Source organism: Bufo bufo, chromosome 1 (assembly GCF_905171765.1).
Source record: "Bufo bufo chromosome 1, aBufBuf1.1, whole genome shotgun sequence".
Taxonomy (NCBI): Eukaryota; Metazoa; Chordata; class Amphibia; order Anura; family Bufonidae; genus Bufo; species Bufo bufo.
Window position 1 is genome coordinate 114210561 of NC_053389.1, and position 15698 is coordinate 114226258.

General features: G+C 44.7%; 1 protein-coding gene across 9 annotated transcripts in view; it reads left to right on the forward strand.

The window, feature by feature from the left end:
* The window catches only part of MIB2 (MIB E3 ubiquitin protein ligase 2), a 127174-nt gene that overhangs the window by 64786 nt on the left and 46690 nt on the right, over positions 1–15698 (forward strand). For all 9 annotated transcript variants that reach the window (XM_040428106.1, XM_040428116.1, XM_040428154.1 and 6 more), the window contains 4 exons: positions 11586–11692; positions 12890–13084; positions 13166–13308; positions 14120–14227. In XM_040428106.1, the coding sequence (XP_040284040.1) occupies positions 11586–11692; positions 12890–13084; positions 13166–13308; positions 14120–14227 (553 nt within the window). The remainder of the gene's footprint in view (positions 1–11585; positions 11693–12889; positions 13085–13165; positions 13309–14119; positions 14228–15698) is intronic.

Sequence of the window (15698 nt, forward strand, 5' to 3'; positions counted from 1 at the left end):
GCTACAGGATGATTAATGGCAGTGATCTTATATGGACCAATAAACCTTGGATCCAACTTCCAAGAAGGAACCTTCAACTTAATATTTCTTGTGGACAGCCACACAAAATCACCCACACTTAGGTCCGGACCATTCATACGTTTCCTGTCAGCCACATGGTTACACTTGTTGCCCATATTCATCAAGTTATTTTGAATTTTCCAGTATATAGAAGACAATGATGACAAAAAACTTTCCTCCTCAGGGATACCGGAAGTATCAGATCCAGAGAATGTGCCAAATTGCGGGTAAAACCCATATGTCCCAAAAAACGGCGACTTACCAGTGGACTCCTGTCTACGATTGTTTATCGCAAACTCTGCCAAAGACAAAAACGAAGACCAAAACAAAAAACGAGACCAAACATCTTGAGCATGTCTCCAGACTTTGATTAGTGCGCTCTGTCTGTCCATTCGTCTGAGGATGAAAAGCAGAAGAAAAAGACAGTTGTACCCCCAGCCGAGTACAGAACGCCTTCCAGAATCTGGACACAAACTGAGTCCCACGATCCGAGACCACGTTAGAAGGAATGCCATGATGTTTCACAATGTTGTCAACAAACACTTGAGCAAGTGTTTTAGCATTAGGTAGTCCAGGCAATGCTATTTTACTAATCAACTACCAAAAAAAACGATCAACTACCACCAGAATAACTGTCTTTCCAGACTAATTAGGCAGATCAGTAATAAAATCCATAGACAAGTGAGTCCATGGTCTGGGCGGGATGGGCAACTGAAGTAGAGATCCAGAAGGTCGAGTATGTGTCACCTTAGTGCGTGCACAGATGCTACAGGCCGGCACATAGTCCTTAACAAACTTACCCAACCCCAACCACTACGAGAGATGAGGTCAGCAGTGGATCTACTCCCAGGGTGTCTTGTAAGAACCGTACAGTAATGTTCCTCAAACACCTTATGACGCAATTCTGATGGAACAAACAATTTCCCAGAGGGCCAAGACTCCGGTGCGTCTCCCTGAGTCTCTAACACCTTCACCTCTAGGTCAGGGTAAAGAACAAATATCACCACCCCTTCCGACGGTATCGGACTCGGATTTTCAAAATCACCACCTCCAGGAAAACTATGTGACAAGGCATCTGCCTTGACGTTCTTAACCCCAGGACGATAAGTGACAATGAAATTTAATCTGGTGAAAAACAAAGACCATCTGGCTTGTCTCTGGTTCAGTTGTTTAGCTGACTCCAGGTAAGCCAGATTTTTGTGATCTGTAAACACTGTGATCGGATGAATCGCCCCTTCCAGCCAATGACGCCATTCCTCAAAAGCCAACTTAATGGCCAGCAACTCTCTGTTACCCACATCGTAATTTCTCTCTGCAGCAGAGAGGTTTTTTTTTTGAGAAAAATGCACTTGGGCGCCATATACCAGGTGCCGGGCCCTGCGATAAAACTGCTTCTACCCCACCTCGGACGCTTCAACCTCCACAATGAAAGGCTGTGACACATACGGCTGCACCAATATAGGGGCAGAAGCGAAGCACTCCTTAACGGCAGAAAAGGCTTGCAATGCCGAATCGGACCACACTGAGACATCTGTCCCTTTCTTAGTCATGTCAGTTAAGGGTCTCACCACTGTCAAATAGTTCTTAAAACATTTTCAGTAATAGTTGGTGAACCCCAAAGACCGAATAAGAGCCTTCAGATTTTCGGGTCGATACCAGTCCAATACAACACAGACTTTCTTTGAATGCATTCGAAAACCCGAAGATGACAACGGGTAGCACAAAAACTGCACCTCCTGTACAGCAAAAACACACTTCTCCAATTTTGCCTACAATTTATTATCGCTTAGGATCTGTAACACCTGTATAACGTGATCCTGATGAGTCTCTACATCTGGAGAATAAATTGGTATGTCATCTAAATACACAACAACAAATCTCCCCACCAGGTGATGAAAAATGTAAAAATGTTGGAAAACCGCAGCAGCATTGGTCAACCCAAAAGGCATGACCAGGTTCTCAAAGTGACCCTCTGGGGTATTAAAAGCCATCTTCCTTAATCCTGACCAGATTATATGCCCCCCCTTAAGTCCAACTTGGAGAACACCTTGGCACCAACAATCTGGTTAAACAAATCAGGAATCGAAGGAAGGGGGTAAGGATCACGGAAATACAGACATGGCCTAAGGGGTTCCGTTTTTTTTTTTTTTTTTAACAAAGAAAAACCCTGCTGCCACTGGAGATTTAGAAGGTCGCATGTGTCCTTTAGCCAAACTCTTTGTAATATACTCTCTCATGGACTTTCCTTCCGGTCCAGAAAGGTTATACAATCTAGATTTGGGCAATTTAGCTCCGGGAATAAGGTTAATAGGACAATTGTATTCCTGATGCGGAGGTAAATCCTGGCATCCACTCTCAGAAAATACATCAGCAAAATCTGATATAAAAGAGGGTAATGTTTTAGTGGTTAAAGCAGAAAAAATATATTCAAACAATTGTCAACGCAATAATTGCCCCAATCCAGAATCTGTCTAACTTGCCAATCGATGGTTGGATTGTGCCCGCTTAACCACGGTTAACCCAGCACCAACGAAGCAGGGAGACCCTCCAACACAAAACACGAGAGGAATTCCTGATGAAAGTCACCCACTCTTAATCGGATGTCATGCACCATCTGAGATAAACACATCTGAGTTAGAGGTGCAGAATCAATAGCAAAAACTGAAATGTTTTTCTCTAATGCACTTGGAGACAACCCGTGCATACGGACGAACTGAGTATCAATCAGGTTCACCCCTGCCCGACTGTCGATAAACACCTCAATCCCCACAGTCTTGGATTCTAGCGCCACCTCAGCAATTAGGAGAAAACGGGTACTACCAGGCAAAGACAAATGCACATTTTCTGACTCTAATTCCCATCTGACTCTTGGAGGGGTGGGAGGAAACGTCCCCTTTTATTTTATTTTTTTCATTTTGAGGCTGAATGCATTGACATACATCATCGATAAAATGTCCTTTCTGTCCGCAGAAAAAACACACTCCCTTCCTACGACCAGAATGCTTAAAAGTGGATCCGGGAGTAGCTTCCCCTAACTGCATGGGTTCGTCTCCAGACATAAACCCAGGAGTATCATTACCCAAAGTGTCAGAGGAAGACTATACGTTATGTGATAGTACGTCCTGATAGTGGGGGCCCCTAGATCTCTCTCTCACGCGTCTATCAATGCGTACTGCAAGAGACATAGCGGCTTCCAGAGACTCAGGATTCTCATGAAAGGCCAGAGTGTCCTTCAGGCTCTCTGATAATCCCTGAGAAAACTGACTACGGAGAGCCGGATCGCCCCACTCAGTATCCGTAGCCCACCTCCTAAACTCAGAGCACTAGATCTCAGCAGAACGCTCTCCCTGACAAAGGCCACGAAGCTTGACAGACCCAGAGCTTTGAAAAATTCATCCACTCACCAGAGACCGCGATTCGGTCGACAGAGAAAAAGCCCATGACTGAGCGTCCCCCTTAAGCAACGAAATAATAACACCAACTCTCTGATTCTCATCCCCAGATGAGTGTGGACGTAGCCTACAATACAATTTGCACGCCTCCCTAAACAAAATGAAATGATCACTTTTCCCAGAGAATCTGTCCAGGAGGGCAACTTTAGACTCGAGACAGGCCTGATAACAACCACCACCACCACCACTAGAGCCAGCAACCTGTGGTCTGTGGATCTGCGAGACGGTCGTGCGGAGGTCCGCTACCTCCAAAGACAGCCCCTGCAGCTGTCCGACCAGTGCAGCAATAGGATCCATAGCTGTACTGAAACAAGCAAAAGTGACGGTTTTGGCGGTTTATAATGTCACGCTCATATGTGGGAGGAAAACACCACACCGAACATAGGAAGGAAGGGGGTGAGGGAATAAGGCCTGGAAACTAGGGAAGGAAGATGGACACCTCCTAGAGAAAACCCTAACTCCAGTCCTGACAGACTACGAGTATGAACAGGCCCCAAAGGTAGGCAAGTTTTATACATCGGATACCTAGAATCCTTTCTCACCCTATAGGACCCTGGAACTAATGTCAGATCAAACCACGTGTTGCCAGTCTTACAGATCTCCTGACACCTGTCACAGGAACGTCCGTGACATCTTGTTACACTTCAAAACAGGAGATGTCATCAGCAGTACTCAGTAGTGCAGCCTCAGCCTGTGGGCCCCTAAGTTTAATCAGTTGTATAAAATGGACAACATGACTGTTTCCTCCTTGTTCTGGGGAGTCAGCAGGATTTCTGTGTATTTGGAGCAGCTATTACTGTATATTATCTAATATATGACTACAGTCGGCCAAGCTGAGGATACAGCAGATGGATACATCCGATCACAGGGTCTATCGCTGTCATCCTGATAATGAAAACGTATAGGAGGCTCTCCGAATGTTACCGATTCTTCCCTCGTCCGGTATGAGGAGTGTTACACCAGCATCCACCTGCATGGAGCCTTACTCCTGTCCGGATTCACATTGGGAAGGAGGGAATCTTGGCCGCTCATCAAAGATTCTGCTACAAGCGGAGTTAATTAAAAGCCGACATGCACGGCGGCGATAGTGTATGATTGTATTAAGGGGATGAGCTCCCCCAGGTGATGGCCTACTGACGGAGGAGACTGTTAAGCACGTCTGTTTTCAGTTCAACAGGCAGCATGGGAAATTTAGTATTCTCCATGGTACATTCTGCTCCGGTCGAGATGAAAAGTTATATTTTATGTTAGTTTTCGAACTGAAATATTGAATAGAATATTGCGTGTAGTATGAGGTCTTCTTCTTCCCATCCACTGTCTGCAGGCTCTTTAACACTGCATCCAGGTGTACCCTATTTTGCTGCCAATTCCATGGCAAATCTGTGGCAAGATTTACTCAGTACTTACCCTTCCATCGTGCCGCCATCTGTGCTGCGCTCATGTGACCGCCTGGACTGGCTGTGAGTCTTCCTGTTCTGCTGCATACTGAAAATGCAGCTGAACAGAGAGACCCACGTGAAAGAGCACAAGTCGCGACGGCGAAATCGGCATCATGATGAAGGGGTAAGTACTGAGGAAACCATTTTGCATCCACAGGTCAGAATGCTGCCGGATTTTTAGAAAAGCCTGAAGCACCCCTTTAAAATCTGCACCGCATGTCAATGTAAATGGGGATTTTTTTTCTACAGTTTGTTAAATCTCTCATCCACTTTGTTGCTACCGTAATCTGCTGCAGATTTTCAGCCCACAAATCCCAATAGAAAATCTGCAAAGTATCCACGATGTCCACCGACTTCATTTGTAGGGCCTCGAAGAAAGAGTCCAGGTTATACAGGCCCTGTTGACAAGGAGAAGTGTATCATCCACTTTTTAATTTATTCATGCATTTGCATGAGGAGTAATAGAGGAACAACACAATGCAGAGTTACAAGAAAATAATTATTTCATGGAAATACAAGTAAAGATATGTCAAGTCCTTTCTATTTATCAGATGGGGCACATACAGAGATGAATACAGGCCTGAAGTACAGCCTGGGCTCGAAGATGGCAGTTTTACACTCCACCAATAGAGGGAGACAACCTCCTTGGGATTTGGATGGAGCTGTGCCCTAGCTGAGATTTATATAAGGATTTACGACAGGTTTACCAGAGCAGAAATCACCTTTTCGACAATTTTCTCAGTCACATTTATGCCAGGCTTCCCGAGTAAAAACCTGTAAGAGGAGGCTTGTATTATCTCACACGTTGTGTATTTCATTCCTTGAGAAGGGCTCCGCTTTTGGCAAGAGGATAATCGTTGCAGTTAGTGAAAAGATGTGTCCTGTCCTTATCTAATTGGCATGTTATGCAATGAGCAGCAAAGTCATTAAAGGCATTCTGCTAGGTAATTAGCACTGTAATCTTCTGTAAAAACTGCCATAGTGTGGCTGCTGGAATGACCGGGAGCATCTCCAATGTACTTGAAGAAATTCGGCGTCCCTGCGGAGCCTGGTATAGGAGCGAGCCGAGAAGATTTTCTGTACACAGCAGGGGGGGGGGAATGTTTATACATACGTTTAAAGGGTATATTAGGGCATATGGACATCATGTAGGGGTTCCCCCAATTAAGACCCTCTACTATGAGCTATGTTCACCTCAAGCTGTCCTTGTATTACATGGCGACTAATAAAGGGCTTGTCCGAGTTTATTTTACCAATGTTTTAGGCCTTCTGCTCACGGCCGTATCTTTTTTGCGGTCCACAAACCGTGGATTCACAAAATATCTGTCCGTGTGCCATCCCCATTTTTTTTGCAGACCCATTGACTTCAGTGGGTCTGTGGACTGCATTTTGCAGACCAGAATACGACATATAGAAGTGCTAAGCCAACTCTTCACTTCTCTTGGTCTAGAGATGAGTGGGGGGTTTCTGAAAGCACAGTGACCCTGTAACCCCAGGGGATTTTTCATTTGTGTTCTCGTTTTTCACTCCCTACCTTTCCAGGGCCACAACTTTATTTTTCCGTTTACGTAGCAGTACTTTCTAATGGCACCATTTAATGTTGCAAAATCTGTACTTTTCATGGACACCATTTTGGGGTGTATTTGAGTTTTTTATCACTTTTTATTCGATTTTTTTTTTTTTGGGGGGGGGGAGTGAAGCGACCCAAAAAATACCAATGAGCAATTTAGATTTTTATTTTTTATTTTTTTCCTTCCATTTTGCCATTTGTCATATTTTAATACAACTGGTGTTTTCACACACGGTGATGTCCATGATTTTTATTTTTTTGTTTAATCGTTTTTTTTTTTTTATTGGCTCCACTAATCGTTACTAGGGAGAGCCATTGCAGGCTTGGGATTTTTAGCTCCCAGATGCAGTGGTCACATTTGACCTCAGCATCTTAGGGTTTACATGTCTGTGATCGACGTTTAAAACAACAGGCACCCGGCAACTTAAGGCTCCATTCACATGTCCGTGGTGTGTTGCGAACCCACAAATTGCAGGTCCGCAACACACCCGCCCGGCACCCCTATAGAAATGCCTATTCTTGTCCGCAAGCTGCGGACAAGAATAGGACATGTTCTATCTTTTGCGGAGCTGCGTACCTGAAGATCGGGGCCGCGCTCCGCAAATACAGATGCTGACAGCACACTGTGTGCTGTCCGCATCCATTCCGTCCCCATAGAAAATGAATGGGTCCGCACCCGTTCCGCAAAATTGCGGAACGGATGCGGACCCATTTGCGGAAGTGTGAATGGAGCCTTAGTCTGTGTTGATGTACTTTGCTCCAAATTTACCAAATGTCGAACATGGTTTCCTAATTTGACTGAGCTTTCAACCTAACACTTTTATCTAGAAAAGCTTCTCCGGTTTTATACAATAACCGTCTACTGGACAGGGTTGCCAACTGTCCAGAAATTTATTTAAAGTCCGTAAAAATGGGTGACTTTTTTTTTTCCTGTGTCCGTGAAGAAAAAATAGACCTGTCCGTGATTTTTTTTGAGGCTGGTGGTATTTTACTAGATGATTTTGGTGGTAATTCTCATCATTTTACAGCTCATAGTAAATGCTGGTAATGAGTTCTTATCAGTATATTGAGCTATAGACATATATTACTTATAATCTTTATCATTCATTATGGTTTTCCAATATGTCCATAAAAAAATGACTGTGATTTTGGGATAAATTGTCCAGAAAAATAAATATGGCTGGCAGGGTGCTACTGGAGTGAAATTGTGACTTTTTTGAGACTTTTCAAAAAAGTTTGAATCATAAATCGAAATGAAGCTCATTAACATAGCTAACGAGGCCCACTCCCCCACCCACTTGTGAAACCTGGAGTGATTCACACGCGTGACCCCAAAATACCGGGGAAAAAAGCCTTATTTTGCGACTTTTTTTGCTGGAATTCTGGAGTACAGGGCATGATAAATTCCACTTTTTATGTTTTTGTTCCTCACTATATTTTAGTTTCAAAGTATTTTATTCAAAATGAATGTAATTGCACATATCACGTAAAATACATATAATGGTACGTGAATCAGATGCCACACGATAAACATGACCTATATGTATAGCAGGTATCAATACATCCGAGTGGAATGTGGTGATAAGTTTGCAATAAAAATAAAAGGAATAATACAAAACATAAAGCCAAATTAAATAACATAAAATAAACCAACATACGAAGATCGCATTGAAGAGCCAATTTAGACCAATGGTGTACCTCACTATATTTTAGATCTGTTTTTCAGTGAATGAAGGCATTCCTTTTTGCTGGAAGCCCATACAGACCCAGATAAGACTTTGCTGTGGTCTACACCAGTGATTCCCAACCAAGGTTGGTGATTATATTACGTCGGGATCGGTTTTCAGTCCACATTTATTGACTAAATAGCCCCAGAAATCAGAGTTACAATAAGACGACCATATGACCACAGAGCACTTATATAATGACAGCCGCCCATCCTGCCAGCAGCTGACGTTCTGTCTGGGCTTTTAGCCATATTCTATGTGAAGGACGTTTCTTTGAAGGTCTTTCAACAAATCTGTTACAAAAAAAAATGTCTGCATTAACTTTTATTGGATTCATAAGAAAATGGATGGTTCTTATTAGAAGGAAAGTTCTTCAGAAAATCCTGGGTCCAAGCATTTGGAACAAAACCTCACCCTAGTGTTAAAAGGCTTTTCTCAAGAAGACCACTCCTTGTAAAAACAAAGAAAAAATCCACCGATTCAGCATTCGGGTAATCACCACAGGTCCTCCTTCTTTCCAAAATCCTCCCAGACCTTTGCCTCCACCCTGGTGATCTGCTTCAGTGGAAATAAAGCATTACATACTAGCAATTCAAATGTAAATCATGAACACACTGGGGCAGATTCAATACCAAGAATAAGAATGACCAATACATTTACTATTCTGACTGGATCTTTTTGTGTGTCAAAAATAGTCTTAGATAGTCTTAAACTGCACCAAATTTATTTACAGCCTGATGCTGGCTGATAAATCTAGTGCATCTTCAGACTAACTAGTAGTCTAAGTTTGCACCACCTGTAAGTTGGTGTAGTTTTATTCCAAAAATGTTAGAGCATTGTTTGGTTGAAAACGGCACTTTAAGGCCACACCCCTTTCTGGTGAAGCCGTCCCCATTTTCGCAAAGCCATGTGGTCCTCCTCCCTTGTCAGACGAGGCCTAAAAAGGTTAAAAAAGTGTAAAACGGTTCATAAAGGTGGTGAAAAACATTCACGCCAGCTTAGGCTACTTTCACACTAGCGTTCGGGTGTCCGCTCGTGCGCACCGTTTGAAGGGGCTCACGAGCGGCCCCGAACGCATCCGTCTGGCCCCAATGCATTCTCAGTGGAGGCGGATCCACTGAGAATGCATCCGCCTGCCAGCGTTCAGCCTCCGCTCAGTGAGCGGACACCTGAACGCTGCTTGCAGCGTTCGGGTGTCCGCCTGGCCGTGCGGAGGCGAGCGGATCCGTCCACACTTACAATGTAAGTCAATGGGGACGGATCCGCTTGAAGATGACACAATATGGCTCAATCTTCAAGCGGATCCGTTCCCCATTGACTTTCAATGGAAAGTCTGAACGGATCCGCTCAGACAACTTTCACACTTAGAAAATTTTCTAAGTTTTAATGCAGACGCATCCGTTCTGAACGGATGCGAACGTCTGCATTATCGGAGCGGATCCGTCTGATGAAACATCAGACGGATCCGCTCCGAACGCTAGTGTTAAAGTAGCCTTATGCTTCAAATAAAACTGCCACGTTTCCAATTGTAAATCTGCTCCATTGTGTCTGCCAGAGTGGCATCAGTTGTTTCAGAGCTGCTCTTTGTTCTGGTACACTGAGAGGGGTCACAAGCAAGACTCATCAACTGTGACATAACACTTACACGTGTTGGCATGCTACCAGTGAGGTTATTAATGGTTGTCTGAGGAATTTTCTGGTATGCTGATTGCACTTGGGCACATAAATCATCAAGATCTGCTGCTGGCAGCTCCCTTTGCCATTACCGACAAATGACGTCACAGATGTGCGCGATGGGAGACGACTCTGGAAATGCTGCAGGCCATGCTAGCACATTTAGGCCTTGCAGGCTGATCACAGTAGCTGGAGCAGCATATGGCTTGGTGTTTTCCTGTTTGAAAAATGGCTCCTGGGAGACTTTAGAGAAATTGCCATACCACTGGTTCCATGACAAAAACGATGTAACGCCGATCTACTAGTGTACCTGAAATGAACACTAAAGGAGTCCAGCTACTGTACATTATCCCACCCCACATGAGTGGGTGTGTAGTACCAGTGAGTAGTTCCAATGTGACGGCCTTTTCATGGGGTTGCCCACATGGTCTCCAGACCAATCTCTGGTTATTTTTGTGTATGAGACTTATTGCTGAAGAGGATAGACCTCCATTCCCAGCCTCCCTTGGCGTCGTGCTGTGCACCATAATAGTCTTTGAGAGCTTTGGCGTGAGATCGGTGGAACATCTGTAGCTGGATGTCTAACTCGTAGCCCAGTGTCGTGTAAACGCCTTCTGATGGTTTGTCTAGACACTGTTTGCCACCCTAGGCTTGGGATGTGACATCCAATTTCACTTGCAGTACACAATGCATCTCTACACGCCATTCTTCTACTCAGACGATCCATCTGTGCAGAGGCTCTGTGCACCTTTTGCTGTCATTTCAGTTCGTCATTCTCATAACCACCTAGTGGCAATAACTGGCACGGTGATAATTAGGCGGTATCGGACAATCATCACCCAAGACTTAATCAGATTTTTGAGGTTTCATGTGGCTGAAAAATATTTGCTTTCAATTTGGATTTTATACTCCTCCCACTTGCCACAGATTGGAGCTAGGTGTCTAAAAATTTGATAATCTGCAGATCTTGGTGATTTTACAAATCTCGTAGAGGGTGTCACTGACTATCAATTTCTCATTCAGGAGCTTGAAAAAAAGCTAAGTGTTAAATCTGAATTGTGGTGTTGTGGTTGTCACTCACTTTTCCCATCAGTAGATATAACTTCTCGCCAAAGATGACAAGTGAATCACACATTTTTACAGGTGATTTTGTACTACTTCCCGTTCGCACCCCAATTGAGCAAGAAATGACATGTTCTAGTGCTGTCGTAGGAGCCTCTTTTAATAGCTTCAATGAAGGGGTATTCTCATCTGGGACATTTATGGCATATCCACAGGATATGCCAGAAATGTCCAGGAGAGGGGCAGGTCCTACCTTTTGGAATTAGCTCTTTTCTCCGTAACAGGTCCACGTCGCACCCGGCTAGGAATGGAGGTGGCAATGCAATAGCACTTCTGAGAGTGTTAAGTCGGAGTACTGGGCTATTTTTGGAGGTGCTGTTGGAGTGAGTGGAAAGAGATGCACATGTGTTGTCAGCTGGGACAAAGGGGTGGGTTTCAGAGGTGGCGCCCACACCTGTCAGACATTAGACGTCCCAGATGGGACAAGCCCTTCAACTCCAGCCTCTGTTTGTACCCGAAGTAAATTTTTGCTTGGTACTATATTGTTATATTTAGTAATATATTGTCATGTGTAGAAGTGATTTTGTTCTTTGTTTTCTAGAGTCATGCTGACTCCTCGTCAAGGATTGCCTCGTATAGTCCTCAAAGGGATCTTTCAAGGAGCCAAAGTTGTGCGTGGACCTGATTGGGAATGGGGGAACCAGGATGGTAAGTGTAATGGCAGTGTCAAAGTGTCAGTAGAAAATTTACAGTAGGGGGGGGGGGGGGGTGCGGGTTCCATTATGTCCACCATATGTCAAGATATTACTTTTATTGAGCTGACTTCAGAGTTCAACACATGATGGTGTATCACTAACATAAGCCATCAAGGAGGTGTGATGCCCAGAGAACCGCAGCAAAGCCCAATCCGAGTCAGCCGTTCAGGGCTGTAGTACAAGAACAGAGCATTGATACCAGTCTGATCTATGGAGTGCTGCCAGGGGCCGCAGGAGTCTAAGCCAATGCACCAGTGAACAAGGAATGGTCTATTCTTTATTATTCACCATCATGCCGATTTAGGACAGCTTAAAGCGGTATTCCCCTCTTATAAACAGATGGTGTATTGCTAGGATATGTTGACTCTATAATTCGAATAATTGGGCGCCCCCCTGAGATTGGTAGGGGTTTGCCAAGCATCTTTTTACCTTCCTTTAAGGCCTCATGCACACGACCGTTCTGTTTTTTGCGGTCCGTAAATTGCGGATCCGCAAAACACGGGAGCCGCCCATGTGCCTTCCGACGGCCCATTGTAGAAATGCCTATTCCTGTCCGCAAAACGGACAAGAATAGGACATGTTACATATTTTTTGCGGGGCCACGGAACAGAGCAACGGATGCGGACAGCACAGTCCGTATCTTTTGCGGCAGCATTGAAGTGAATGGGTCCGCACCCGAGCCGCAAAAACTGCGTCTCGGATGCGGACCAGAACAACTTGCGTGTGCATGAGGCCTAAGTCAGCACGTTGCCAACCCAGCTGTGAACTCATTTGTAACTGCATGGTTGTCAGGGACATACTGACAGCTAGAGCAATTACAAAGTTGTCAGTACGTGTTTTCTTAGCAGTCTCTGATTACTGTTTCTTAAAGGGGGTTTGCCAGGCTCCTCTGGATGGGTCACCAATGTCAGATTGGTGGAGGCTTGGCACCCAGCACCTCCAGCGATCAGCTGCTCTCTGCAACCTTCAGCCATGGAAATAGCCAGAAGCACAGCTCCCTTCACAGTGTATTGGCCATGCCAGGTTACTTGAGCTCAGCTCCCAGTCTAGCTGCCATTAATGACCTTTCCTAAGGTCCTGGAGAACCCTTACAGCAGCACGGGTTACTATACAGTGCAGTGTATGGAAATGTCTTTATACTATCACTTAGGTGGAGAATCTAAGGTTGGACGAGTTGTCGATATTCGCGGTTGGGACGTGGAGACGGGACGCAGTGTGGCGAGTGTTACCTGGGCAGATGGAACCACCAACGTTTACAGAGTTGGGCACAAGGGCAAAGTAGATCTGAAATGCATTGCTGATGCTCCAGGAGGACATTATTACAAAGACCACCTGCCCAAGCTTGGTATGATATTATTTCACTTCTCAATATGGTTGTATCCTCACTGTCAATATCAATGTCTATAAGTCGCACGTTGTAATACAGGTAAACCTGCAGAAATTCAAAGGAAGGAGAGTTCAGTGCGGCATCCATTCCAGCATGGCGACAAAGTCAAATGTCTCTTGGATGTGGAGATCTTACGAGAAATGCAGGAAGGGCACGGTGGATGGAACCCTAAAATGGCAGAGGTAATTCACAGTTCTGTACCTTCCTTATTAGAACAAACCTGATCTGTATTCACACAGAGACGCAGGGTTCAGTCACAATGCAGTGTTTTTTATTTTTTGAGGACAAGTAAGGAATTGATGACAACTCACACTGAGGCTTCAGGAAACAGAGGCAGAAGTGTAGTCATAAGGACACGATCGGAGACGCTTATCTCACAGGCAAAGGAATGCCAACACTCCTGACATATATCTGGCTTAGGGGGGGAAAAAACTTTGAGTTGTTCCTCCTGGAAATGTTTGAGTAAATTGACAACTCTCTCCTTTTAGGGGTTTTCCCACAACATTTATGTGACTGATGGAGACAGCTTGCCTGAACTCTCCCATAGATGGTCCCATAGACTTTCAGTGGCATGGCATTACACTTGCTTGATCATGACTCTACCACACAACCTTGGTTAGAAGGAACAGGGGACCCCCAATCTAGTGATTGGTGGGACTACCAGTGATTATTCATTTATCCTGTATGTTGTGGGAAGTCCTGTTACCTTTGGCTCTTCTTAAAACAAGATGCATGGAGAATTAGCAATTCTGAAACAAGGGGTGGCAAAATGTCCCCCTTTTTTTATTTTTTTTATTCTAATTCGGGCATGGGAAACTTTTTTGTGCTTCTAATTGGCCAAGGGCATCACATGGGCTTCTTCTGGGTGCTCATACATAAGCCCTGTTGTATGATGTCAGGTGCTGCTTATTACCATTATTACTATTGCTTTTATTAACGTTTCGCTCCATTAGTTTTCTATAATTTTTTTTCTTTTATTTATTGGTTTTGCAGTTTATAGGTCAAACAGGAACCGTTCACCGGATTACAGAACGGGGAGATGTCAGAGTTCAGTACAACAGTGAAACGCGCTGGACCTTCCATCCTGGGGCTCTAACAAAGGTACCTGGAGAACAGAAGACCATTGTACATGTAGATCCAACAGGATCTGTGTATGGTGTATGGTGAAAGAAGAGAGATGTGAGGTGGGAATTCCTCTCTCCTGACATCATTTTACTCCTTGTACAGTATGTTTGGTGCACGTTGCACACAAAGCCCCTGGAGCTGTTCAGACATGATGATCTCATTCACAGGTGCTTGTAATGTCATGTAATTATTGATAATTAGATTAGACGTCTTACGGTATGTTCACACTGCGGAAAATACACGTCTGAAATATCCGGCGTATATGTGTTGCGGAATTCGTGGCAGAAATCCAAGAACGACCATCAGATTTCTGCCTTGGATTCACAGTTTGAATGCTGCAGATTCGTTTTAGCGTCTTTGAGTGGGGCTAATTTGTGTGCAGTCTAGAGTTGTTGCGATACCAAATTTTTGATTCGGTTTCGATACCATGAAAAAGTATTGCGATACTCGATACCATTCGATACCACGCGAAAAAAATAAACAAAAAAAGCCACGTGCATTCCTCATTTTTAAAAATGGCGAATCGCGCAGTTTTTATTTTATTTTTTCTGTTCCGGCATTCACCACCTAGATTTTTTTTTTATATTTTAATAGTTTGGACTTTTCTGACGTGGCGATGTAATATGTTTATTTATATATTTTATATGTGAAATTGGGGAAAAGGGGGGTGATTTATACTTCATATTTTAGTGTTTTTTTTTTTTTCACTTTTTATTTAATAACTATTTCCCCCCTTAGGGGCTAGAACCTGGGATCTTTCATCCCTTTTCCTATTCACCCTGATAGATCTCTATCAGGGTGAATAGGACTCCACACTGTCCCTGCTGCTCTGTGCTTTGTGCACACAGCATCAGGGATGTTACCATGGCAACCAGGGCTTCCTGGCTGCCATGGTAACCGATCGGAGCCCCAGGCTTACACAGCTGGGGCTCCGATCAGAAGCTGCCACTGCACCACCAATGAGGGGGAGTGGAGAGGTCCCTGTGGCCACTGCCACCAATGATTTTAATACTGGAGGGTTGAGAGGGGCCGGCGCACTGTGCCACCAATGATTTTAATGGGATGGGGGGATTGAGGGGGGGGGCACACTGCACCACCAATGATTTTACCCCTTTATACAGGAGGCGGGTACTAGCAGATCAGCGGCAGTTAACTGCCGCTGATCGCAGCTCCCTGTCAGGGGCAGGGTGCCGGCAATGCGATTCTGCTGCCGGCACCCGCCTCCTGTATTGTGTTAAAGACTGACTTTCACTATCAGGCCACACAGAGCGGCGCCCAGCGATGTCTCAGCACTCACCATTTAGTCCTGGGCGCCGCTCCGTTCGCCTGCAGTGCCCCATTACTGTCTCCTCTCCTGCTCCACATGCTGCTGATTACTATCGGAGCGATGGGAGGAGACATCAGCTTCACTAGTGGGCGTTCCTTCTCCCTGGCTGTAGCGCTGTCC